This window comes from Hylobates moloch, unplaced genomic scaffold (genome assembly GCF_009828535.3).
Source record: "Hylobates moloch isolate HMO894 unplaced genomic scaffold, HMol_V3 SCAFFOLD_13, whole genome shotgun sequence".
In the NCBI taxonomy this organism is placed as follows: Eukaryota; Metazoa; Chordata; class Mammalia; order Primates; family Hylobatidae; genus Hylobates; species Hylobates moloch.
The window spans coordinates 94,916,566-94,943,640 of NW_026652288.1; the positions used below are offsets into that span (position 1 = coordinate 94,916,566).

The 27,075-nt window shown below is 42.4% G+C and overlaps 1 protein-coding gene and 1 non-coding gene across 8 annotated transcripts in view; both read left to right on the forward strand.

Moving 5' to 3' along the window:
• The window catches only part of MAP3K13 (mitogen-activated protein kinase kinase kinase 13), a 200,647-nt gene that overhangs the window by 160,425 nt on the left and 13,147 nt on the right, over positions 1–27,075 (forward strand). For all 7 annotated transcript variants that reach the window (XM_058426161.1, XM_058426162.1, XM_058426164.1 and 4 more), the window contains 7 exons: positions 2,148–2,339; positions 6,791–6,949; positions 8,878–9,036; positions 9,966–10,074; positions 20,976–21,085; positions 23,177–23,293; positions 24,253–24,390. In XM_058426161.1, the coding sequence (XP_058282144.1) occupies positions 2,148–2,339; positions 6,791–6,949; positions 8,878–9,036; positions 9,966–10,074; positions 20,976–21,085; positions 23,177–23,293; positions 24,253–24,390 (984 nt within the window). The remainder of the gene's footprint in view (positions 1–2,147; positions 2,340–6,790; positions 6,950–8,877; positions 9,037–9,965; positions 10,075–20,975; positions 21,086–23,176; positions 23,294–24,252; positions 24,391–27,075) is intronic.
• Positions 925–1,025, forward strand: LOC116481360 (small nucleolar RNA U13). Its single transcript, XR_004251523.1, has one exon. It is a non-coding gene; the product is annotated as a small nucleolar RNA U13 (small nucleolar RNA).

Consider the following 27,075-nt stretch of genomic DNA (forward strand, 5'->3'; position numbering starts at 1 on the left):
CCTCTTCCAGGCCTCTGCACATGTTATTTGAAGGCTTTTTTAGTCAAGAAGGTTGAGGTGAAGTTAACAAACATTTGTTAAAGACTTGCTGTGAACCTCTAGGCCTTGAGGTAGAGAGAAAAGAACTTGAAGACCTTTCCCTTCAAGGAGCCTATAAGCTGTATGCGGAGAGAAAAATTGCATATAAAGAACTAGTGGCTGTTGTATATCATAGGAATTTAGGGAAGAGAAAGATCTTTTTGGACTGGAATAATCGGAAAAGGTTTTCATGGATGATGTAGGAATTGATGGAAATAAAGGCTAATAGATATATAATATGTTGTATAGGCTGGATGCAGTAGCTCACGCCTGTAATCCCAGCACTTTGGGAGGCCAAGATGGGTGGATCACTTGAGTACACGAGTTCGAGAGCAGCCTGGGCAACATGATGAAACCCCATCTCTACTAAAAATAAAAAAAAATTAGTGGCCGGAAGCAGTGGCTCAAGCCTGTAATCCCAGCACTTTGGGAGGCTGAGGCAGGCGGATCACCTGAGGTCAGGAGTTCAAGACCAGCCTGACCAATATGGTGAAACCCTGTCTCTACTAAAAATACAAAAATTAGCTGGGCGTGGTGGTGGGCACCTGTAGTCCCAGCTACCCGGGAGGCTGAGACAGGAGAATTGCTTGAACCCGGGAGGTGGAGGTTGTGGTGAGCCAAGGTCATGCCACTGCACTCCAGCCTAGGTGACAGAGTGACTCCGTCTCAAAAAAAAAAAAAAATTAGCCTGGCATGGTGGTGCACACCTGTAATCCCAGCTACTTGGGAGGCTGAGGCAGGAGAATCACTTGAGCCTGGGAGGCAGAGGTTGCACCACTGCACTCCAGCCTGGATGACAGAGCGAGACTCTGTCTTAAAAAAAAAAAGTTGTATATTGTTTTTCATATTCTTTTGTGATTCATAAGCATGACTGGGTGTTCCCACTCATGGGTGAGATGTGCCTCCCTCCAACCTTGTTATGACATCAGCACATTACCTGTCTGACATGAAAAAAAAAAAGAAATGTTTTACAAAGATCATGTAAGATGGAAAAATGAGTCATCTTTGGGTCCTCAGTCTTGTTAGTTATTTTTAATTTGAGTAATTTAAAATTCAGCAAATAATATTAAAAGTAGAAGTATTTGGTCTGAATTATCTTTCTGTATACTCGTAAAACCCTCTAAAACTTTAAAAGGAAGGAATTTTAAATTATTCCTTTTTTTCTTTTTTTTTTTTTTTTTGAACAGAGTCTCACTCCGTCACCCAGGATGGAGTGCAGTGGTGCGATCTTGGCTCACTGGAACCTCCTTCTCCCAGGCTCAAGCGATTCTCCTGCCTCAGCCTCCCGAGTAGTTGGCATTACAGGTGTGCACTACTATGCCCAACTAATTTTTGTATTTTTAGTAGAGACGTGGTTTCACTATGTTGGCCAGGCTGGTCTCGAACTCCTGACCTTGGTGATCCATCCGCCTTGGCCTCCCAAAGTGCTGGGATTACAAGTGTGAGCCACCGTGGCCTGGCCAAATTATTATTATTTTTTATTTTTGAGACGGAGTCTAACTCTGTTTCCCAGGCTAGAGTGCAGTGGTGCAATCTCGGCTCACTGCAACCTCCACCTCCCGGGTTCAAGCAGTTCTCTGCCTCAGTCTCCTGAGTAGCCGGGACTACAGGTGCGCACCACCATGCCCGGCTAATTTTTTTGTGTATTTAGTAGAGACGGGGTTTCACCATCCTGGCCAGGCTGGTCTTGAACTCCTGACCTTGTGATCCACCCGCCTTGGCCTCCCAAATTATTCTTAATGATCTAAAACAACACAGTATCCAGCCTGCACAAACTTCAGAAAAGTGTGTTCTTTGTCCCGGAATGGAAGGGTCCCACAGAAAAGGCACCAGACACAGCACAGCATATAGATAGCCAGAGTGAACAAAACAAACAAAAATTGTCTATGTGCATCACAGAGAAACCTGTAGACTAGAGAAGTTTCAATGCTAATTTGAGAATCAGGAACTATTATCTATACACTTTTTTAAAATAATTTGGGTATAGAATTGGTTTTTATTAAATATTCTTTATACATATGTATACATGTATGTGTGTATTGATGTACATGTTTGTGTTTTCTTGGAAGGGGTGTTTGTACTCAGGCCCCATGTTATTGTATTATCATGGAATACTGTGCCCATGGACAACTCTACGAGGTCTTGCGAGCTGGCAGGAAGATCACGCCTCGATTGCTAGTAGACTGGTCCACAGGAATTGCAAGTGGAATGAATTATTTGCACCTCCATAAAATTATTCATCGTGATCTCAAATCACCTAAGTGAGTTCTGGGGCTAATGTTTCAGCTATTTTGTTTTGTTGTTTTGAAATAAGAATTTTTATCAACCTCAGCTGACATTTTCAGACATCACACCTTTAGTTCAGTTTCAATCAGCACAGTGGGTAATTCTGTTTGCGCGTCTCTTGGGTTATTGTTGACCTACCTGCTTACCTGTAGGGCAGATACGTCCAGGTACCTGAAACCACTTTTCCTTTTTGGTGCTTTTAAATCATACAACTGTGAAAAAAATTCATTATTATCTGAAGTATTCACCTTCTATCATCTCAGATAGCTAATGCCAGACCTTCCCGCTTGAAGGCTTGATTTGTTCTTTTCCACGTGTTCAAAAACCTTTTTAAACTGAGTTTCAGAAATGTATACAACAAGATAAAATGGATAAATAAGAAACAGGCTAGCTGGGTGGAGTGGCTCACGCCTGTAATCCTAGCACTTTGGGAGGCCAAGGCGGGTGGATCACTTGAGGTCAGGAGTTCGAGACCAGCCTGACCAACGTGGTGAAACCCTGTCTCTACTAAAAATACAAAAAATCAGCCAGGCATGGTAGCAGGAGCCTGTAGTCCCAGCTACTTGGGAGGCTGAGGCAGAAGAACTGCTTGAACCTAGGAGGAGGAGGTTGCAGTGAGCTGAAATCGTACCACTGTACTCCAGCCTGGGTGACAGAGCAAGACTCTGTCTCGAAAAATAAATAAATAAATAAATAATAAAAATAAAAAGAAGCAGAGGCAAAGGAAAAGCAAAAACATTAGAACTAAAAATTGTTCACAAATTATATGCTGTAAGATTCTGTAGACGTGGATTACAGATTTGGCTTTGAGCTTCTAGTGTCTAAGCAAAGGAGGAAATAAACAGTTACAAGGTTCACAATGGCCATAGGAAAAATAAACACTGGCTGTGTAAGAGAAGCAGGGCTGTTTCTAGTAATCTCTGTTTTCAAAATGATTTCTTGGCTACTAATCACTTTAAGAGGAGTGTGGCCGGGCGCAGTGGCTCACGCTTGTAATCCCAGCACTTTGGGAGGCCGAGGCGGGCGGATCACGAGGTCAGCAGATCGAGACCACGGTGAAACCCCGTCTCTACTAAAAATACAAAAAAATTAGCCAGGCGTGGTGGCGGGCGCCTGTAGTCCCAGCTACTCGGAGAGGCTGAGGCAAGAGAATGGCGTGAACCCGGGAGGCGGGGCTTGCAGTGAGCCGAGATGGCGCCACTGCACTCCAGCCTGGGTGACAGAGCGAGACTCCATCTCAAAAAAAAAAAAAAAAAAAAAAAGAGGAGTGTGTAGTTAGTTCCCCAAATTGCATGAAGAAACAAATTGATAAAATGATTTATTTCAGTATAATTCCTATTTTTAAACATTATTTTTATTATTTATCATCACATTTTGGGTTAGATGAGCAGAGGATTAATCTCTTTTCAAAATATATTTGTAGCCTGGGCAATATAGTGAAAACCCATCTCTACAAAAAATTTAAAAATTAGCCAGGCATGGTAGTATGAGCCTATAGTCCAAGCTACTCAGGAGGCTGAGGTGGGAGGATCACTGAAGCCCAGAAGGTCAAGCCTACAGTAAGCCATGATCACACCACTGCACTCCAGCCTGGACAACAGAGCACAACCCTGTCTCAAAAAATAATAAAAATAAACATATATATTATATATTTATTGTATATACACACACACATATATATTTGCATAGTGCTTTCATGGTTTATAATAACTTGGGGGGATCCATTATCACATCTTTGATCCTGGCAAAAACTGTGTGAGATACGTAACAAGTATTGTTATTGTTATTTTATGAAAGGGAAACTAGAGCTTAGCCCAAAGTCATGGGGCTAGGACTTGAACCTAGAATTTCTGAACCGAAGGCTACTGCATTCTACCTCATTATGTGAAAGTAGGGGATTCACAATGAATCCTTCCTTTCCTCCGTGGACGGTATAAATCAATCCTTCATTATAAACTTCAAAACAGCTCTTATTTATCACCATCATTCTCAGCAATATTTATTACAGTGCTTAGTTGACTGAACAACCTCCTCCTTGCTTTACTTGCAAGTAAACATGATTGTGTAGTGTTCATTTCTTCCGTTCACATTCTTACCCTGTTGCTTTTGCCATCCAGTGCATACATGTAAAGGACATGAACTACCTGATGGCCTCTTGGAATGGTCTCCTTTTTAACCAACTTGTTCTCCTTGTGAATTAATCTTACAGGGAAGGAGTCAGGAAGCCGTAGAATAGAGTAGTAATTGGGTTACCCAGTAAGCCTTTCCCTCTGTTAGCAATAACACTCCCAACCCCAGCAGTGTTGGCTTCTTTAGGTTTCAAGCTGACTTTGGGAAGACAGAGATCAATCTGACTTGCTGTAACAAGAGATCTCATTACCTACATTCAATCTGCAGGCTCTGTGACCCCAACTTTGTCTCAGAGAAGATTTCAGAAAAGTTCTAATGTTATATTTCTCTAGTCTCCTCCCAAGTCCATCCTCTCTTGTCACACCAACAGAGGCAGAGAGGAAGTTCCCAGAAAAAGTTCGCTCTTGTAGGGGCTTACTGCCTACTCTCACTTTCACAGTGTATGATATCAATTCTCCAATTCTCTCATATATCCCATAATATTTTAATCCTTATGCATTTTCACTAAAACTAACACTGTTAAAGCAAAACTCCTAAGTTATATAAATTTTACATATTAGGTGCAAAACCAGGGCACGGAGGATGGTATTCAAAAGCAATTGTAAGCTCTGAGCTATTTGGTAAATAGCCATTGGTGTTGGGGTTGTGAGCATGGTAAATGTGAAGGAATCCCTGGTTCAAATGGAGAAGCAAGGGGATAGAGGCAGATGCTTTCTGCCTCACAGCCTCCTCAACTCTGATACTAGTTGAGGATGAAGCCTCTTATCATTTTTTTTTTTTTGAGACGGGGTCTCGCTCTGTCGCCCAGGCTGTAGTGCAGTGGCGCGATCTCCGCTCACTGCAAGCTCCACCTCCCGGGTTCACGCCATTCTCCTGCCTCAGCCTCTCCGAGTAGCTGTGACTACAAGCGCCCGCCACCATGCCTGTAAGCCTCTCATCATTAAACATAGGTCCCTAGATCATTAAAGCCTCTGAAACCCTAAGTCATTAACTTTCTAAAGTTCTGAACAGGTTATTTCAAGTGAATTCGATCTAATGTGTGAAGCTGTCAATTTGGTACCGGATTGTATTCATCTTCAAGGCTGGCAGAGCACTTTGCCTCAGGTCACATTTTCAGATAACTACTATGACAAGTAAAACAGGACCCGTGTGGAATTTACTTAAGCTTGGATTTATTTCTGCTTTTCCTTATCAGCACTAGTGAAATCCCAGCATATATATTAGCCTTTTAATGTCATGAATCCCAAACATCATGATCTCATTCATGATATTAGTTGGCTATCATTTAAACAGTGTTTTAAAAGAAATATTCTTTTTAGTGGGCTGGCTAAAGCCAGCAAGGATGGAAACCAATATTTATTGATAACGGTGCCTTACGTATCTTACCTCATTTAATTCAAATGAAAATTCAATGAGATTGTTGTTACAGGTCTACCATCCCTTATTCAAAACTCTTGAAGCAAGATATTTTCAGAAAGGTAGTGCACTACCTTAGACATCCAGCGAGGTCTGAAGCAGTACCCTAAAATCAATCACGTTAACAAATCTGCAGCAAAACCTATTGTTCACACAAAATGGGATGAAGAAAGCAAGTTTGCCTTATACATGTGAAAAAAATATAAACTGGTTGAAAACTTTTTGCATTTTCAAATTGTGGATAAGACCTGAAGAGTCTCCATCCTACACATGAGAAAACTGGCTTAGAAGAGTTAAGTAAGGCCAGGCGCAGTGGCTCACACCTGTAATCCCAGCACTTTGGGAGGCCAAGATGAGTGGATCACCTGAGGTCAGGAGTTCGAGACCAGCCTGGCCAACATGGAGAAGCTCCATCTCTACTAAAAATACAAAAATTAGCTGGGCATGGTGGCAGGTGCCTGCAATCGCAGCTACTTGGGAGGCTGGGGCAAGGAGAAAATCCCTTGAACCCGGGAGGCAGAGGTTGCAGTCAGCTGAGATCGTGCCATTGCACTCCAGCCTGGGCGGCAAGAGTGAAACTCTGTCTCAAAAAAAAAAAAAAAAAAAAAAAAAAAGAGTTAAATAATTTGGCAAAGGTCACACAGCAAGTGGAAGAGGCTGAATAAGACTAGGTGTTAAAAGCCCATTACGCTAAACTGCTTCACAAGTATGAATGATGCTATTTCTAATGTATAGCCAATGCCCCAGTGACATTGGAAACTGCAAGCTGAATGCTACAAGATAGGAAGCAGCAGATAAAGTCTTCAGTTTCAGCCATTTAGAATCATGGTTTTCATTAGTACTAATGATCTGGATGTGTTCTTTTTATTTCTTTTTAAAGTGTTTTAGTGACCCACACAGATGCAGTAAAAATTTCAGATTTTGGTACATCTAAGGAACTCAGTGACAAAAGTACCAAGATGTCATTTGCTGGCACAGTCGCATGGATGGCACCAGAGGTGATACGGAATGAACCTGTCTCTGAAAAAGTTGATATATGGTGAGTGGTGCCACCAGTTGTGCCAACTAAAAAGCCTTTTCCCACTTTCGCCTATTAGCACTGTCTTCCTTCAGCACTTACTTTTCCAAAATATTCTTTAGTGTTGCTCACTTTTGGTTGATTTCAGCCTCATATTATCTGAGGTACTTCCCAGTATGGTGATATATGGGGAGAAGGATTGGGGGAATTAGGGTGACTATCCACTCAGTAAGTCATCAGTTTGGGGGACCTCAGAATATGCTGAACTTTCTAGGAGACTGAAAGTTTACTTCAAATGATCATGTAGTACAGAAGTCTTTCTGAAATATGTTACATAATTCTCACCTTCTTGAGTAAAGTACAAGAGCTTACCTATTCTCAATGACTCAGGTCATCGTTACACATATCAATGATGTACTTTGCTATGACACAATTATGTTCTCTAGACATGTTTGAGATGTAGGAGGTTGTTTTGCCCTTTTATTGAACAGCCTCTATAGGCTATGCTTTTAAACAAAATCTTTATAACATTTCCTCTGAGGTTGCAAGTCTTTTCTATTAACAGTATTTTTCCCTGTGATAGCTTTTCTTCTACCCCTAAAATTGGCAACTAGTAACTTTTAGGCTTAAAACCAAAATAATAGCACGTCAAAATTGCATGTAATACCAGAGAAATAGGATAAAGTAGAAATGTGGGGTCATTTGTAATTTAGATAATCATTACCAAAGTACCCTCCTTGAGGATTACTAATTGATGTTCCCACCGGAAATATGTAAGAGTGTTTTCTCAGTCTCACCAACAAAATGTGCTAAACTCTTGGATTTTTGCCAATCATAAAGGTAAAAAAATGGTATCTTGGGTGCATTCCTCTTAGGATAAGTGAGCCTATACATTTATTCATATGTGTTAGAGCCATCGTATTTTCTTATTTGTGAATGACTCATAATCTTTGCTCAGCTTTCTGATTTTTACTCATAATTTATCAGAGTATTTTCTATATTAAGGAGATTCACATTTTGTGTAAATTGTAGATACTTCACATTTTGTTATTTTGCTTATGGTATTTTTTTTTCTGTGTCAGATTTTGAAAATACAGTTTAATTTCTCAATTTCTCCTTTTATGGCTTTTAGATTTCATCGTTTAAAAAGTCTTTAAAAACCAGGCACAGTGGCTCACACCTGTAATTCCAGCACTTTGGGAGGCCGAGGTGGGTGGATCACTTGAGGTCAGGAGTTCAAGACCAACCTGGCCAACATAGTGAAACCCCATCTCTACTAAAAATACAAAAAATTAGCTGGGTGTGGTGGCACGTGCCTGTGATCCCAGCTACTTGGGAGGCTGAGGCAGCAGAACTGCTTGAACCCAGGAGGTGGAGGTTGCAGTGAGCCAAGATCGCACCACTGCACCACCAGAGCAAGATTCTGTCTAAAAAAGAAAAAAAAAAAGTCTTTAACACTCCTAGATAATTTTTTAACTCCTTATTTTTTAGAAGATTTTTATGGTTTCATTTTTCTACTTAAATCTTTGATTCATGTGAAATTTATCTTGATTTATGGTGAGTTATAGATTTAATTTTTTTCCCAGCTGTTCCAACAACATTTATGGACTAATCAATTTTTCCCCACTGGTTTGTGATGTCACTTCTATCATACATTCAATTCCTAAATGTATTTGGTTTATTTCTGGATTTCTTGTCCAGTCCATTATTCTGGTGCTCTGTTCACACACGAGAGTTAATTATTCAGGTTTTAATTTCCGGTAGTGTTGATTACCCCACATAGATTTTTTTTTTTTTCAGAGTTGTCCCAGATGTTTCTGTTTTTCTTATAGCAATATTAGAATTTTAAAACTGGGTATATGTACTAATTTGATTTAAATTAATAAAGAGCTAAAATACAAATCCGTCTTTCCGAAACTCTTCTGTCCGTGTTCCCGGCGCTACTGCAGGTCTTTTGGAGTGGTGCTTTGGGAGCTGCTGACGGGAGAGATCCCTTACAAAGATGTAGATTCTTCAGCCATTATCTGGGGTGTTGGAAGCAACAGCCTCCACCTTCCAGTTCCTTCCACTTGCCCCGATGGATTCAAAATCCTTATGAAACAGACGTGGTAAGAATATTGTCTCTAAAACAATAGGGAGGTGTCTAATGTGTATTTGGAGTAAATCTCCTGGTGGTGGAAAGAATAGGAGCTTTGGAGTGGGAGAATCTTGGGTTCAAATACCAGCTCTGCCCCTTTCTATCTGTGCAATTTTGGGCATGTTATCCAATATCAGTTTTCTTATTTGTAAAACAGAGACAACACTGACTCATAGAGTTATTGTGTTGTAATTAATTAAAATTTAGAAATAAAGAACTTGGTATGATTATCTTGAAATAGTAGGCCTTGGTCAATGATAGCTATTATTTCTTTGCTAGTCCTAATGGACTATTATTAAATAGGTCACTGATCCTAGATTTCCATTTCATCATTAGAGGTATCTCATAATGACATTTTCCTTTTGCTCTTCAGTATATCAAAACTGTGCTGCAGGGCAGCCAGGCACACAATTACAGGTGGCTCACACCTGTAATTCCAACACTTTGGGCGGCAGAGATGGGAGGATCGCTTGAGGCCAGGAGTTCAAGAACAGCTTGGGCAACAGAGTGAGACCCCATCTCTATTTTGAAAACATAAAATAAAATAAAATATAAATAAAAAACTGTACTGCAGGGCCAGGCATGGTGACTCATGCCTGTAATCCCAACACTTTGGGAGGCCGAGGCAGGAGGATCACTTGAGCCCAGGAGTCTGAGATCAGCCTAGGCAACATAGTGAGACCCCATCTCTGAAAAAAAAAAAAAAAAATACATTTAAAGAAATGTTAAAACTGTACTGAGATACAATTCAGTTATGCTATCCTGATATAATGGAGTACAGCTGGTTTTACTCAGATATAGCCATTTTGAAGTAAACAGTCTTTTTCATAAAGTAAAATAAAATCTTCATTCTCCTGGACACAACTTTTGAAATGCACAAACTGTCTTTTTCACTTTTAGGCAGAGTAAACCTCGAAACCGACCTTCTTTTCGGCAGACACTCATGCATTTAGACATTGCCTCTGCAGATGTACTTGCCACCCCACAAGAAACTTACTTCAAGTCTCAGGTAAGTTGGGAAACTTTCTACCAGGTGCTACTAAACAGATAGAGAACTCTCAGTGAAAAAGAGTAACTCTTAGAAGGGCCCATTGTGTTTGTTATAATAGTTATATAACTATTCATTGTGAAACAATAAATAGGTTACTTCACACATATGACATCTTAGAGTTTTTAAAGCATTTAACATATATTAATAACTCATTTGAACAAACATGTGTTGGCCAGGCATGGTGGGTCACGTCTGTAATCCCAGCACTTTGGGAGGCCGAAGCAGGCAGATCACCTGAGGCCAGGAGTTCAAGCCCAGCCTGACCAACATGGAGAAACCCTGTCTCTACTAAAAATACAAAATTAGCCGGGTGTGGTGGCGCATGCCTGTAATCCCACCTACTCGGGAGGCTGAGACAGGAGAATCACTTGAACCCAGGAGGTGGAGGTTGTGGTGAGCCGAGATCATGCCATTGTACTCCAGCCTGGGCAACAACAGCTAAACTCTGTCTCAAAAAAAAAAAAAAAAAAAAAAAGGAAAAGAAAAAACATGTCGAATATCATCCTTATAGTGGCTTCTGGTAAGACTGCTGAACAGAAAAGAGAAAAAGAAGATACGAAAGCTGTAATGTACATACATCTGAGTTAGGATTACTGTCAACCTTCAAGAAATATTGTCTTCTTTGAAGTAGAAAAGCTGAAGTACAGAGGTGGGAGGTTAAATACCAGAATGAGCCTATGATAGAACTCAGCCTAGAGAGAACCTTTTCTCTAAGTGTGTCACCTAGTAGTTCCAAATAAGTATAATTTAATGATTCTGTTAGCCTCTACTGTACTACAAACCATCTCAAAACTTTTATTTTTATTTTTTGAGACAAGGTCTCACTCTGTCAACCAGGCAGGAGTACAGTGGTCTGATCTCAGCTCACTGTAGCCTTCAACTCCCGGGCTCAGGCAACCCTCCCACCTCAGCCCCCCAAGTACCTAGGACTACAAGCATGCACCACCACACCTGGCTAATTTTTGTTTTTTGTTTTTGTTTTTTTTGGTAGAGACGTGGTTTCACCATGTTGCCCAGGCTGGTCTCAAACTCCTGGGCTCAAGCAATCTGCCTGCCTCGGCCTCCCAAAGTGCTGGGATTACAGGCATGAGCCATTGCCTGGCCCCATCCCAAAACTTATGGCTTACAACAGTAAGCATTTATGTGTATGTAGCTCATGATTCTATGGGTTGGCAATTTGGGCTAGGCAGTTCTACTGGCTTTGACTGGGCACACTCATGTGTCTGTGGTGAATTGTCAGGTCAGCTGGGAGGCTGGCTGGTCCTAGGACAGTCTCATTCACACGCCTGACAATTGGCTGGCTATTAGCTAGAGCACCTTGCTTCTCCTCCACGTGGCCTCTATCCCTGCAACAGGCCACCTTGGGCTTGTTCACATGGTGTTCTCAGGGTGACAAATGTAGCAAGAGAGCAAGTCCCAATGCACAAGTGATTTCCAAGCCTGTGCTGCATTATTCCTGCTAATGTTCCATTGGCCAAGCAAGTCACAGGCCAACCTAGATTCTCGGGATTGAGAAACAAGCTTCACCTCTTGACAAGAGAATCTGCCATAGCACGTTGTAAGGGCACGGATCTGGAGAGGGGAAGAATTGGTGGCAATTAAATTAAAAGGCTGCAAATGCCATAAGGATTGGTCCTCTAACCACTGTCAATGTGGATAGGGGATGGTAAGAGATGAATTTTTTTTTTAATTTTATTATTATTATACTTTAAGTTTTAGGGTACATGTGCACAATGTGCAGGTTTGTTACATATGTATCCATGTGCCATGTTGGTGTGCTGCACCCATTAACTCGTCATTTAGCATTAGGTATATCTCCTAATGCTATCCCTCCCCCTCCCCCCACCCCACAACAGTCCCCGGAGTGTGATGTTCCCCTTCCTGTGTCCATGTGTTCTCATTGTTCAATTCCCACCTGACTTGAAACCAACCCAAATGTCCAACAACGATAGACTGGATTAAGAGATGAATTTTTTATAAGGCCCTTATCCCTTCCAGACCCAGGCAATATCAAAAGGGATGGAACTATAACTTTCAAAATAAATGTAATGATCCTGAATTATAGCTGTATGCTTATAGAACATAACAAAATTATTACCTAATTTCTCATTTCTCATATAGCTGTATCTCAATGTTATTGTGCTTCAGAAATGAATTTTTGTAAAGTGAATCGCATCTCCCCGCTGACTTCCAGTATCATTTCAAAGATTCATTCTCAGAAAAGACATTTTACTAGCAATTGGCATTTCAGCCTCCTTCTCATAGCCCCCCATCCCTGAAGGGCGATGAGTTTACCCACCAGGAAAGTATCCGATGAAAACAGTCCTGGATTTTGGGAGGGGCATCATCCCTGGGAGCTGAACAAGTCCTTAAATATGCTTTTCACTTTGGGAGGCCTAGGCGGGCAGATCATGAGGTCAAGAGATTGAGACCATCCTGGCCAACATGGTGAAACCCCGTCTCTACTAAAAATAAAAAAATTAGCTGGGCGTGGTGCCACACACCGGTAGTCCCAGCTACTCAGGAGGCTGAGGCAGGAGAATCACTTGAACCTGGGAGGTGGAGGTTGCAGTGAGCCGAGATCGCGCCACTGCACTCCAGCCTGGGCGACAGAGTGAGACTCCGTCAAAAAAAAAATTATATATATATATGATATATATGTTTTTCTACCTGCCCCTACCAGAGGCTTGGAGTACTTCTGTGGCGTCTGCCTATCAGACAGATATTGAGGAATATCTTAGTAAAGGCATAGGTTTTTGTTTTTTGTTTTGATTGCAGTTCCTAAGAAATGATAAATCAGAGACTCTTGTCCTGTTACCAAAGTTCTAACACACTCTCTGTGATCCATAAACTTAGATCTCCCCACAACTGTGTCTTTAAATCATCAGGCTTGCCCCTATTGTTTTTTACTATGTCTAAGAAATTATTATGTAAGTAAAGTGTTTGCTTTCAGAGGAAATAGATGAGGTAGGAGGTTGACTTCATGACATTTCCTACATTCTTTGATACACATTCAGATCAATTCCCTTAGCACTATCACCCATCTGTTCAAATACATGTAGGTATGGGGGCACTGGGCGAGAAATCTTTCAAGTATCTTCTGTTAGTAATCAGAAAAAACACAACCTTTTTGTGAAATGAAAGAGAATAATAGTACTCTCTAGGAAATCTTTCGAACTTTAAGATATGGTTGCAATCACAGCTTGCTGCTGCTGCTGCTTTTTTTTTTTTTTTTTTTTTTGAGACAGAGTCTCGCTCTGTCTTACCCAGGCTGGAGTGCAGTGTCGCGATCTCTGCTCACTGCATCCTCCACCTCCCAAGTTCAAGCAATTCTCTTGTCTCAGCTTCCACAGTAGCTGGGACTACAGGTGTATGCCACCACACTCGGTTAACTTTTGTATTTTTAGTAGAGACGGGGTTTCACCACGTTGGCCAGGCTGGTCTCGAACTCTTCACCTCAGGTGATCCACCCACCTCGGCTTCCCAAAGTGCTGGGGTTACAGGTGTGAGCCACCATGCACAGCCAACTTTGCTTCCTTTACAATAAAACTGTACGTACCATAATTTTGAAAAGCAATTTCTGATGATGGTATTAAGTCACAAGCCATTGAGACAGTCAATATAAGTTTACATATTTGGAAAAACTTCCAGTTCTGAACAGATGTTACTTAAGTCCTCCTAAAACGTCACTTCTGAAGCCAGGCCCACATTTTGAGAACCTACCACGTGCAGAGCCCTGTGCAGGGCAGCTAAGTCACCACAGTCGGTGTCCTCACCCGAAACTGCTCCCAGATTATCAAGATACCCATAGCATGGAGCATTAAAATTGAACTCAGAAAAGGTTCTCTTGGGAAAAGAATAGGAAAGAAAAGGAGAGGAGAGAACAGGAGAGGAGGTCAGAAGAGGAGAGAAGAGGGGAGAAGAAAACTGAGTACATTAAGCATCTATCTTAGCTCAAGCTGCTACAACAAAATGTCACACACTGGGTGGCTTAGAAACAACAGAAGTTAATCTCATGGTTCTGGAGACTGAGAAGTCCAAGGCACCAGCAGAGTTGGTGTCTGGTGAGGGCCTGAGTTCTGGTTCACAGGTGATGCCTTCTCACTGTGTCCTCACAAGGTGGAAGGGTGAACAAGCTCCCTTGGTCCTATTTGATAAGGGCACTTTTCTCATTCATGAGGGCTCTGCTCTCATGACCTAATTACTTCCCCAAAGCCCCACCTCCTAATACCATCCCCTTGGGGTTAAGATTTCAGCATATGAATTTGGAGGGAACACAAACATTCAGACCACAGCAGCATTTTTTCATATTCACTTATTCTTCTTCCACATTTTTTCCCAACGTAAAATGTCTCTTCTCCTTAAATAGCTCCAAATCTGCTATTTTGCTACCTCCTAGAATTTTCTCAGTATTTATAAGTCAATTTGTCTCTGGATCTGAAAGTGAGACCACCTCTAGCTAATATGAACTGGCTAGTGAGGTACTACAAATAGCAAGAGACCTTTAGTCTAAACCCGGTCCTGTCACTTCATACTGTGTGGTCTTGGCTAAGTCACTCAATTACACCAAACCTCAGCTTATTCACCAAAACAATGAAGATAATCCTATCTTCCCTTCCTTAGGGAGTTTCTGGGAGAAGCAAATGAAAAGATAAAACTGCAAATGCATTGTAGACCATCAAGAACAGTTTGATTGTAAGATGTCATTATTCTTGGCTGGCCACAGTGGCTCATGCCTGTAATCCCAGCACTTTGGGAGACCGAGGTGGGTGGATCATTTGAGGTCAGGAGTTAGAGACCGGTCTGGCCAACATGGCAAAACCATGTGTCTGCTAAAAATACAAAAATTAGCTGGGTGTGGTGTAATCACCTGTAATCCCAGCTACTTGGGAGGCTGAGGCACAAGAATTGCTTGAACCCAGGAGGCAGAGGTTGCACTGAGCCAAGATCAAGCCACTGCACTCCAGCCTGGGCAATAGAGCGAGACTCCATCTCAAAAAAAAAAAAAAAAAAAAAAAAGATGTCATTATGTCATTATTCTTGAGTTGCATATGATAGCATAAAACAAAAACAAAGGTGTCATTATTTAGCTTAATTTTTGTAGCTTTGTACTAAGTACAAAAATTAAGCCTCCTTTGGGTTGTTACATTCTGGATTTTTTTTCTGATGAACTCCTGAGATGAAGAAGATGGCATCCAGGGAAATCCTATTGTGTTTGACTTTATCCTGCCCCTGTAGGGAAGACCTGGCTTTTTGGCAGGCACATGCTCTTTCTATAGTCCTCTTGTACCTGAGGCCTTGCCTCCTCCTGCCTGCTAAGATCCTCTCAACATCAGTTATCAATCAATAGTTGTTAGCCCCAGTCTCTACTTTCTACCAAAACTTCGGTCAAGAGGTGCTGCCAAGAGCCCAGCTGACTCCTTCCTGAGAGAAAATGCGTCATTTGTTTTTTTCGTCAACAGCACATGCATAAAGATGTAGACTATACGGAGCAGATGAACAAAGCAACCAATTTCAATACAATATTAGATTCTGCCAAAGCTATTGCTTCGTTGCTAGACAATCACCCATTTCTCCAAATAGGCAATTACTGTTCGTGGGATTCAATTAACATTTGATATGAATCTTTCAGAAAACGTTTTCACCCAATTCCAGATCCCAGCTGCTAGGTGGATCGTGTGCCTGGCTTTGAAGCTCTCTCACCCCCCTGCCTTTGCATCATTCTAGTGTTCTCTTGAGTGCCATTGTGACCACCCAGAAATGCAGGGACTGGGAGTTGCAGAGACACCCCAAATCTGAGGTTAGACTCTGCTGCCTTAAAAGTAATCTTCTTGTGAGGGAGCAGATACATATGCAGAGGCTGGACACTCACATCAGGAGAGGAGTCGTGTGCCCAGAAAGGGTTGGACTGGACCCCACTATGGCTTTTCTGATCACATCTGATTTCCCTCTACTAAGCCCCCCACATCTTGCTTCTCTACTCCTTAAGCTAGGCTGGAACTGACTCAATTTGTTTTTTGTTGTTGTTATTTACTTTTTTTAAAGTGTGGTAAAATAAAGATAGTATAAAATTTGCCATTTTAACCATTTAAAAAAAATTTTTTTTTGAGACAGAGTTTTGCTCTTGTCACCCAGGCTGGAGTGCAGTGGTGTGATCTCAGCCCACTGCAACCTCCACCTCCCAGGTTCAAGCTACTTTCCTGCCTCAGCCTCCCGAGTAGCTGGGAATACAGGCAACTGCCATCATGCCGGCTAATTTTTTGTATTTTTAGTAAAGATGGGGTTTCACCATGTTGGCCAAGCTGGTCTCGAACTCCTGACTTCAGGTGATCCACCCACCTCAGCCTCCCAAAGTGCTGGGATTATAGACATGAGCCACCACGCCCAGCTGACTTTAACCATTTTTGAATGCATGACTCAGTGGCATTAATTACATTCACAATGTTGTGAAATTGTCACCACTATCTGTTTCCAAAAATTTTCATCACCTCATTCAGCAGTAACTCCCCATTCCCTCCTCCCCACCTCCCCCAGTAATCTCTATCTTATCTTCTGTCTCTATGAATTTGCCTATTCCAGGTTATTTCATTTAAGTAGAATCATACAATATTTGTTCATTTGTGCCTGGCTTGGTTTCACTTGGCGTGTTTTCAAGGTTCACGTATTTTGTAGCACGTGTCACAACTTCATTACTTTTTACGGCTAAATAATATTCCATGGTATATATACCACATTTTGTTTATCCATTTGTCTATTAATTCAACTTCATTTTGACACCTATACAGTACTCCCCACTTATCCGTGGTACATTCCACAACCCCCAGTGGATGCCTAAAACCTTGAATAGTACGGAGCCTGACTGCTGTCCATCAGAACACGTTTCTTTTCATATCTTCCACCCACAAGTGTAATGTCTCTTCTATCTTAACTAAGCTCTGTCTTTACTTTTTATTTTTATTATTATTTTTTGGAGCAACCCTATTAACTGATTAGGCTCTTATCAATACTGTGGACAGTAGAAGAGCAACGCTGGTTCTGTTCCAGGGTATCTCAGGCCTTGTAGTGAAACGATAGAAAATGCCCCTCCACTCCTAGGAAGGTGGCTTTGTTACAGGTCAAGCTCATGCAGGACTCCTCCCACCCTTAGTCTGCTCTCTCAGAGGCTCCTCGATAGCTGTGCAAATTGGCTTTGGGCTTGCCCATCCTCCCTTTCTTCATATGTGCCCAGACATGCCTGAACTGCAGATTAAGCTCAAATTGGAACTCCTTTTCCATGAGATTCTAAGTATATAAAATGGAACTCGAAATCAACATGTGCCAGGAATAGGATACCTTTGGGGGAAACACATTATTCATCAGTACCTGGTGTTTTCCCATACGTCCTTTTTTCTGTTCACAGGAGGGAACTTCTTTCTGGAAACCTACTTTCTTACAGATTTCAATCTTCAGAAAGTTCTCCTTGAGTTTCTCGTAATTATAAGCTAGATGTCAGGAGATTTATTTCCTCTAGAATTAAAACAAATCTCATCTGTGATATAAAATTCCTCACCACCAGAGGGAGGTACTCCTTTTCTCGTCCCTTCTTGAAGTATTTTAGTAGGATACAGTGACAGTTTTGCACAAAAGAGGATACTTCAAGACACAAATCTGACCCTCTTATTCTTTTTTGGTCTAACTACTTTCACTTGTCATTCTTTCGCCTCCTAAAGCTCAAATACTCCTCCTGCTCCATGACTTTGATCTGAGGATTGAGAGAATAGCATTACCAGGGGCTCAACCAAACTTTCGTTTACAGCTTAGATGCTGTCAAAGGTCACTATCGAACAATGGAGTAGTGTATTCTGATGAGATTGGGCGCGTTCAGGGTGGTATGGCCATAGACTGCGGTAGTGTGTTCTGATGAGATTGGGCACGTTCAGGGTGGTATGGCCATAGACTGCGGTAGTGTGTTCTGATGAGATTGGGCGCGTTCAGGGTGGTATGGCCATAGACTGCGGTAGTGTATTCTGATGAGATTGGGCGCGTTCAGGGTGGTATGGCCATAGACTGCGGTAGTGTGTTCTGATGAGATTGGGCACGTTCAGGGTGGTATGGCCATAGACTGCGGTAGTGTGTTCTGATGAGATTGGCCATAGACTGCGGTATGTGTTCTGATGAGATTGGTACTCGGGTGGTGGGCCTGGTATGTTTCTGATGCGATTGGCACTCTTCAGGGTGGTATGGCCATAGACTGCGGTCGTGTATTCTGGATCTTGGCTTTCTAATGACATTGTTGGATAGATTTGCTGCCTGAAAGTCAACCAACCAACAGAAACTTCTCTCCAGTGTTCAACATATATGTGGGAAAATCTAGCATATTATCGAATGATCATTTTTTGCATGATTAAAATATAATTTCCCCTATAAAAATAGATGAGAAACAGCTAATTTGGGGAAAACCTTCTATAAATCCACAATTACCTAAGAATAACTTCTTACTTGATCCAGAAAGATACTCTTTCTATTATTGTGGTAAAAACACTTAATGAGAGCTACTGTCTTTTATTTTATTTTATTTTATTTTTTTCTGAGATGGAGTTTCGCTCTTGTTGCCCAGGCTGGAGTGCAATGGCATGATCTTGGCTCGCTGCAACCTCTGCCTCCCGGGTTCAAGCTATTCTCCTGCCTCAGCCTCCCGAGTAGCTGGGATTACAGGTGCATGCCACCACACCCAGCTAATTTTTGTATTTTTAGTAGAGACAGGGTTTCACCATGTTGGCCAGGCTGGTCTTGAACTCCTGGGCTCAAGCAATCCTCTCACCTCAGCCTCCCAAAGTGCTGGAATTCCAGGCATGAGCCACCACACCCACAATAGCAATTAGGGATTGCTATTTTTTTTTTAATTTTTAAAATATATATAGGCAAGGATGTAGAGAAACTGGAACCCTTGTACACTGTTGGTGAGAATGCAAAATGGTGCAGCTAACATGGAAAACAATGGGGAGATTCCTCACCAAATTCAAAATGCAGCTACCTGACGATCTGGAGAGATACTTTTTAACATGAATCTAAAGGTAGTAGAATAATTTTAGGAGAAGATTATACAATTAGATACATTTAGTTACAAATCTACCCTTCACAGGAAATTATGTCTCACTGGCTTCTGGAAATGGAAGACAGTCTATACATAATATGAGGAAACATATTTCCGCTGTTTCTCTCTGTGGCCTATTGCCTGTAGGCCATATTCCAGTAGTGGTTTTTTCTACCCCCTAAAATTTAGGTAAAATTAGCTTGAAATTTCATGCCCTGTGGAAAGCTCAATGTCCTTTCTAATACTTCTGTACATTTCTGGGAGAGTGATAATTTCATGGCTGCTCTGCCTCTGCCTTCTGAAAATTCTTGGTCCCCACCCCTGCTGCCTTGTGGTTGTGCCTTTATCTTTGTCCCATATTGACCAAACATTCAATTCAGCACCTTTCTTTAAAAAACAAAACAGGGCTGGGTGCGGTGGCTCATGCCTGTAATCCCAGCACTTTGGGAGGCCAAAGCGGGTGGATCATTTGAGGTCAGGAGTTCAAGACCAGCCCGGCCAACATGGTGAAATCCCGCCTCTACTAAAAATAGAAAAATTAGCTGGGCATGGTGGCAGGCACCTGTAATCCCAGCTACTCAGGAGGCTGAGACAGGAGGATCACTTGAACCCAGGAGACAGAGGCTGCAGTGAGCTGAGATCACGCCACTGTACTCCAGCCTAGGTGACAGAGCAAGACTCCATCTCAAAAATAATAATAATAATAAATAAACAAATTTTTTTTTAAAAAAGCAGTCATCCAAAGTCTAGGTAAATATCAGAGACCTCACTGAAGGTTTAGAAAATTTAAAGAAGTTTACATTTTGAACAACTTAAACCATGTATTAGACATCCATCTCTGTTCGAAAAATTTTGTCAAATGACTAAATTGCTTGGCCATTCTCTTTCCTCCTCCTCCTTCTCTTCTTTCTGTTCTTTCCCTCAACTCCAAATTCCCATATAGTTTCTTATATTTCTATTCTAATTTCCTGCTGTTCATGCCTGTAGGGTCTTCTACTCTAGATATTTTCTTAAGATACTTTCCCAAACAAAGCCTAGGAGGAATTCTGGGGCCAAAAAGATGTTCGTAATCTCACACGCACACATACATTTCCATGTGGTTATCAGAGCTATTTTTTTCTGGCCAGGCTATCTCAGCCACCATCTTGCCTTAAAGTGAACTCTTTTATTCCAAAAGTGATGGCCAGCATGCCAGCTGTGATGTTCCTCATAGTCAGTGCTGGAGGAAAACTCAGAAAAAGACAGCATCATATATTGGAGTAGAAATATAGAAATGGGCTGGGGCATGGAGATATAGTAGCAGGAGATATTTTGCTGTCAATCAAATCATATTTATTGAACATCTTTTCTGAAAAAGGCTCTTCAGTAGAAGCATGCAGGGAAAAAAAATCTTGTACGTGACTTTATGAATATATCAGGGATAGAAACTCCAGGAATTAGGCCGGGCGCGGTGGCTCAAGCCTGTAATCCCAGCACTTTGGGAGGCCGAGGCGGGCGGATCACGAGGTCAGGAGTTCGAGATGATCCTGGCTAACACGGTGAAACCCCGTCTCTACTAAAAATACAAAAAAATTAGCCGGGCGTGGTGGCGGGCGCCTGTAGTCCCAGCTACTCGGGAGGCTGAGGCAGGAGAATGGCGTGAACCCGGGAGGCGGAGCTTGCAGTGAGCCGAGATTGTGCCACTGCACTCCAGCCTGGGGGACACAGCGAGACTCCATCTCAAAAAAAAAAAAAAAAAAAAAAGAAACTCCAGGAATTTATCAAAATCTAATTTGTCCTTACCCAGGCTGAATGGAGAGAAGAAGTGAAAAAACATTTTGAGAAGATCAAAAGTGAAGGAACTTGTATACACCGGTTAGATGAAGAACTGATTCGAAGGCGCAGAGAAGAGCTCAGGTCAGCTCATCCCTCCTTCCCCACCTCCCTTCATCCCCAGGTCTTCAGATGTTAACAGGCACCCTTATCATAACCACCATTTCACTTTCCACACAGCTTTCACCTCTGCTTTTTATTGTTATGCTCTTTAAAAGTTGCCCCAAAAGTTAGCCTTCCTTTGTATCTCTTCCTATCCTTTCTTCCCAACTCCATTATCTTCTTTCATTATGTCTCTGCAACAAAGATTCTTGAAACAATGCTATTTAATCATTCAGCCAGTGTCCTAGGTGCCATGGAATTCCAGACATGTATGATTTAGTCCCTGGCTTCAAGATGCTTATAATCTATTAAGAGATATAAGGCCAGGTGCAGTGGCTCACACCTGTAATCCCAGCACTTTGGGAGGCCAAGGCAGGCAGATCACTTGAGCCCAGGAGTTTGAGACCAGCCTGCCCAGCATGGCAAAACCCCATCTGTACTAAAAATACAAAAAATTAGCTGGGTGTGGTGGCACATGATGCCTGTGATCCCAGCTATGCAGGAGACAGAGGCATAAGAATCACTTGAACCCAGAAGATGGAGGCTGCAGTGAGCCCAGATTGTGCCACTGCCCTCCAGCCGGGGTGACAGAGTGAGATTCTGTCTCAAAAAAAGAGAGAGATAAGACATGTTCATGAATAATCACTGATATGGTTTGGCTCTGTGTCTCCACCCAAATCTCACCTCATATTGTAACTCCCATAATCCCCATGTGTCAAGGACAGAACCAGGTGGAGGTAACTGGACCTTGGGGGCGGTTTCCCCCATGCTGTTTTTGTGATAATGTGTGAGTTCTCAGGAGATCTGATGGTTTTATAAATGTCCGGCATTTCCCCTGCTTGCACTCAATCCATCCTGCCGCCCTGTGAAGAAGGTGCCTGCTTCTCCTTTGCCTTCTGCCATGATTGTAAATTTCCTGAGGTCTCCCCAGCCATGCAGAACTGTAAGTCAATTAAACCTCTTTCCTTTATACATTACCCAGTCTCCGGTATTTCTTCATAGCAGTGTGAGAACAGACTAATACAATCACATCTGAGTCAGTTCTGAATGCTATAACAAACTTTAGACTGGATAATATATAAACAACAGAAAGGTACTGGTCACAGTTCTGGAGCTGAGAAGTCCATAATCAAGGTGCCAGCAAATTCAGTGTATGGTGAGGGCCCGTTCTTCATAGATGGCACCGTCTATGTGTCCTCACACCTCAGAAGGGCAAAAGGGCTCCCTCAAGTCTTTTTTATAAGGGGACTCATCTCATTGACAAGGGCAGAGCTCTGATGACCTAATCACCTCCTAAAGACCCCACCTATTTATTTGTTTATTTTGAGATAGTCTCTCTCTGTCGCTCATGCTGGAGTGCAGTGGCACCATCTCAGCTCACTGCAACCTCCACCTCCCGGGTTTAAGCGATTCTTCTGCCTCAGCCTCCTGAGTAGCTGTTGCAGGTGTGTGCCACCATGCCGGGCTAATTTTTGTATTCTTAGTAGAGACAGGGTTTCACCATATTGCACAGGCTGGTCTTGAACTCCTGACCTCGTGATCCACCCGCCTCAGCCTCCCAAAGTGCTGGGATTACAGGCGTGAGCCACTGCATCTGGCCGACCCCACCTCTTAACATTATCATCTTGGGTGTTAGGTTTCAACATATAAATCTGGGGGGACACAAACATTCAGACCATACCAACCACTATATCACACAGGGTCTGGGCCATGGCTAAGTGTAAATGAGTGATCATGGTGTTGCCTTTAACTGCATATTTCCATTAACATATGAGTCTATTCTACTGTATTCTTATTAAGATAGTGACGAATTACAGACAGATTTTTATCTGTGGCCCTCTTGGCTACCCTGTATGGCTGATGGGCTCTTTAGGATAAACTAAGTGGAGAGCTTAGATTTCCCACCTCCCATTCCATTTTGTCTGAGTTACTGCACTGGACAAGGGAGGCTTAAACTAACAGGGCCCTTGGGCAAATGCTTTTGTGATCAGTCATCGTGTTTCTTATTTCATCAAGCGGACTTTTTTCTCCCGAACTTGGTTGGCCTGGCTGACCCTGTGTTTTCTTTGATAGGCATGCACTGGATATTCGTGAACACTATGAGCGGAAGCTTGAGCGGGCAAATAATTTATACATGGAATTGAGTGCCATCATGCTGCAGCTAGAAGTGCGGGAGAAGGAGCTCATTAAGTATGTATCCAGACCCGTGTCTGTTCTTGCTGATTTGAGTCTGTCAATCAGCAGAAACGTACTACCCCTCCATGTTGCTGCTACTCAGAACTGGCAGATATTTTATTCATTCACCCAGCATTCCTTCCAGGATGTGCTATGCACAGGTCCCTGCCCCTGGCGACGTATACAAATAAGTGGAGTTGCCACAGAGCAAGTTATAGGGGAACATGCGCTTGGCAGTCGTTTGCTGCATAGGGAAGGGGTCTGCATTTCAAGAAGAGCACAGGGGGAAGAGCGGGGAGCCGATTACCCTCTGGGGAAATGTGTTGGCTGCTGAAAGTGGTATAAGGTACTCCTGATGGTGGCAAGAAAACCCTGGGAATCCTGACCAGATAAGCAGCTACTGAAAACAAGCAGGACTTCTGCCATTGTATTATGTTGGGGAAATGAAAGTGATTGTTAGTGTCTCAGTCCATGAGCTTAAGAGCAGAATGAAGTCAGATTAATTTGAATTTAGTATTTGCTTTTGTTTTGTTTTGTTTTTGAGATGGAGTCTTGCTCTGTCACCCAGGCTGGAGTGCAGTGACACAATCTCAGCTCACTGCAACCTCCGCCTCCCGGATTCAAATGATTCTCCTGCCTCAGCCTCCTGAGTAGCTGGGACTACAGGTGCACGCCACCACACCTGGCTAATTTTTGTATTTTTAGTAGAAATGGGGTTTCACTATGTTGGCGAGGCTGGTCTCGAACTCCCAACCTCAGGTGATCCACCCACCTCGGCCTCCCAAAGTGCTGGGATTACATGCGTGAGCCACCGAGCCCGGCTGTTTGTTTGTTTTTTAAACCTGAATAGCAGCCTTGTTATTCAAATAGCTAAATGTGGCCAGAATCTGTGGGTAGAATTAGCCAGTGAAAATATTCTGCCTATCCTTTCTGTCTGCAATGACTGAGGTGTGGCTTTTGCCTTTATTCTGCAGGCGTGAGCAAGCAGTGGAAAAGAAGTATCCTGGGACCTACAAACGACACCCTGTTCGTCCAATCATCCACCCCAATGCCATGGAGAAACTTATGAAAAGGAAAGGAGTGCCTCACAAATCTGGGATGCAGACCAAACGGTGAGACACCTGTACAAACGCAGTATTCAGATAAATGGGGAAAGAGCCACCTACAAATCCATTCTAACAGGATGGCGGATGTGGCCTCTTCTGTAGCTCAGCAGATGAGTGTAGAGATACTCATCTCTAGGTAAAATAGAGTAGGAAGGTGAGAGAGTATCACAGACTTTAGGAATCTAGCTTTTACATCTGTGGCATAAATATTTATTGTCTTAGCATGGAAAGAAAAATAAACTGGGGGCCAGACAGACCTGGAGGCAAATCCTGGACCTGCCTTATACGCTGTGTGACTTGACCTCTGTCAACCCCAGTGTCCTCGTGGATAAAATGGTATAATTACAGCACATGAGATTTCTTTTTATTTTTCTGACCTCTAGGACACAGAATTGGATTAGTCATAATTCTTGATTTACAACACAATTGAGCACACATGGCCTACTTTTATTCACACATTTAGTTCATTCTTTTTAATAATGTGGAAAGTACCTGCAAACTCACTGTATTAGTCCCTTCTTGCATTGTCATAAATACCTGACCGGGCGCGGTGACTCACACCTGTAATCCCAGCACTTTGGGAGGCTGAGGCAGGCAGATCACGAGGTCAAGAGATCCAGACTATCCTGAACAACATGGTGAAACCCTGTCTGTACTAAAAATACAAAAATTAGCTGGGCGTGGTGGTGCCTGCCTGTAATCCCAGCACTCCGGAGGCTGAGGCAGGAGAATCGCTTGAACCAGGGAGTTGAATGTTGCAGTGAGTTGAGATCACGCCACTGCACCCCAGGCTAGTGACAGAGCATGACTCTGTCTCAAAAAAAAAAAAAGAAATACCTGAGACTGGGTAATTTATAAAGAAAAAAGGTTTAATTGGCTCATGGTTCTGCAGGCTACACAGGAAGCATGACAGCTTCTGCTCAGCTTCTGGGGAGGCCTCAAGAAACTTATAATCATGGTGAAAGATGAAGGGGGAGCCAGCACTTCACATGGCTGGAATAGGAGGAAGAGAGAGCAAAGGAGGAGGTGCTACATTCCTTTAAATAACCAAATTTCATGAGAACTCACTCACTCACTATCATGAGAACAGCACCGAGGGGACGATGCTAAACCATTCATGAGAAACTGCCCCCATGATCCAATCACCCCCCACCAGGCCCCACCTCCAACAGCAGGGATTACAATCCGACATGAGATTTGGGTGGGGATGTAGACTCAAACCATATCACTCACCATGGAAACAAAAGCAGGGGCTTCGATAATTACCTATATCTAACCATATGGTTCCCCTCATTGTACCCTAGCATGGGAGTTTTGTGAAGTTTAAATAAGATAACATTTATAACATGTGAAATCATCTATCAAATCATAGGTGCTCAAAAAATGTATTTTGTGATAGTTTTAAAAAAGATTGCCCTTTCCCCTTTTTACTACATATTTGCCTTATATTAGTTTAATCTTGGAATTCTCTACCTCTCATTTTTCCTTACCAAACTCTGTAGAGACTCATTCCTCCCAAATAACAGAGGGCTGGCTCTCTCCTAGCTAAGTTAATGTAAAGGGAAGGAATGTCCCTAAACCTAGGGTGTAGACCCAGTAGAGAGATGTGAGCTAAATGCAATAAGAATAGAGGTCACGAGAGAACACAAACCAAGAATGTATTATGACGCCATCAGAATGGCAGTCATTCTACCATAGCTGGACTAATAGGTACCTAACTTCTAATAAGTAACTACACGGACTAATTCCAATGTTGCTTTTACCTACTGCCCCAACCATCTAATGGTCAAGTTCTGAGAAACTTTTTTCAGATTCCACCTGACACAATCCTTGGGGTTGGGGGAAATCCCAACACCCGTTTTCTTTTGTTGTACTAATTAGAGACAGAGTCTGCCCAGTGGCTGCTCCCTGCCTTCTGCCTACAGTTAAAACCAAGAGCACTGGGGGAGAAAACAGAACTATTTAACTTTTTAAAATATGAGCTCATGTTTGCTTTTATTTTGGCTGTGAAAAATGTTTGAAAGAGTTTGACGCCACAAGTAGATGCTTAGTCAATGAGCTAGCTGAACACGAGGAAGGCAACCTGCAAAGAGCTGTACTGTCCCTTGAAGGACTTCAGTTTCAGATGATTTGGACAGTCCCATGATTACCTAGTGAGAAGTCTGGAGACCTTGAAGGAAATTAGAGAGGAGAAACCATTCAACCATCCTTAAGCCCAGGTTTCAGTTTATGTTTAGTTAGAGACTAAAAAGAAGTGTGTCAAGTTCAATCATGGGGACATTTCCAGCCTGTCATAAGTGAGTACAGTCCAAAAAGATAGTCTAAATACCCTGTAATAAAGAGAGGCTTGAAAGCGAGGTGTAGGATATAATATAGAAGGAATAACAGAAATCCTGTTATTGAAATGGGGAAGAACTATGCCATGGGGTCAAAAGACTTGGGTTCAAGTTATGAGTTCTGCCATTTGCTAGCTTTGTGATGGATACAAGCCAGCATAAACTCAGTGCACTTCTCCATAAAATGGGTATTGTAATAGTAGGAACCAAGTGCTTTCTGCAGTACAAGTTGGCCAGCTGACCATAGAATTTTGAATCTGGGACAGGAAGCTGCCAATAGCAGACAATACCCTACCCACCTTATCATAAACCCTTCATACCTGGAACTTCCATGCTAAGACAAGTCCTTAACTGT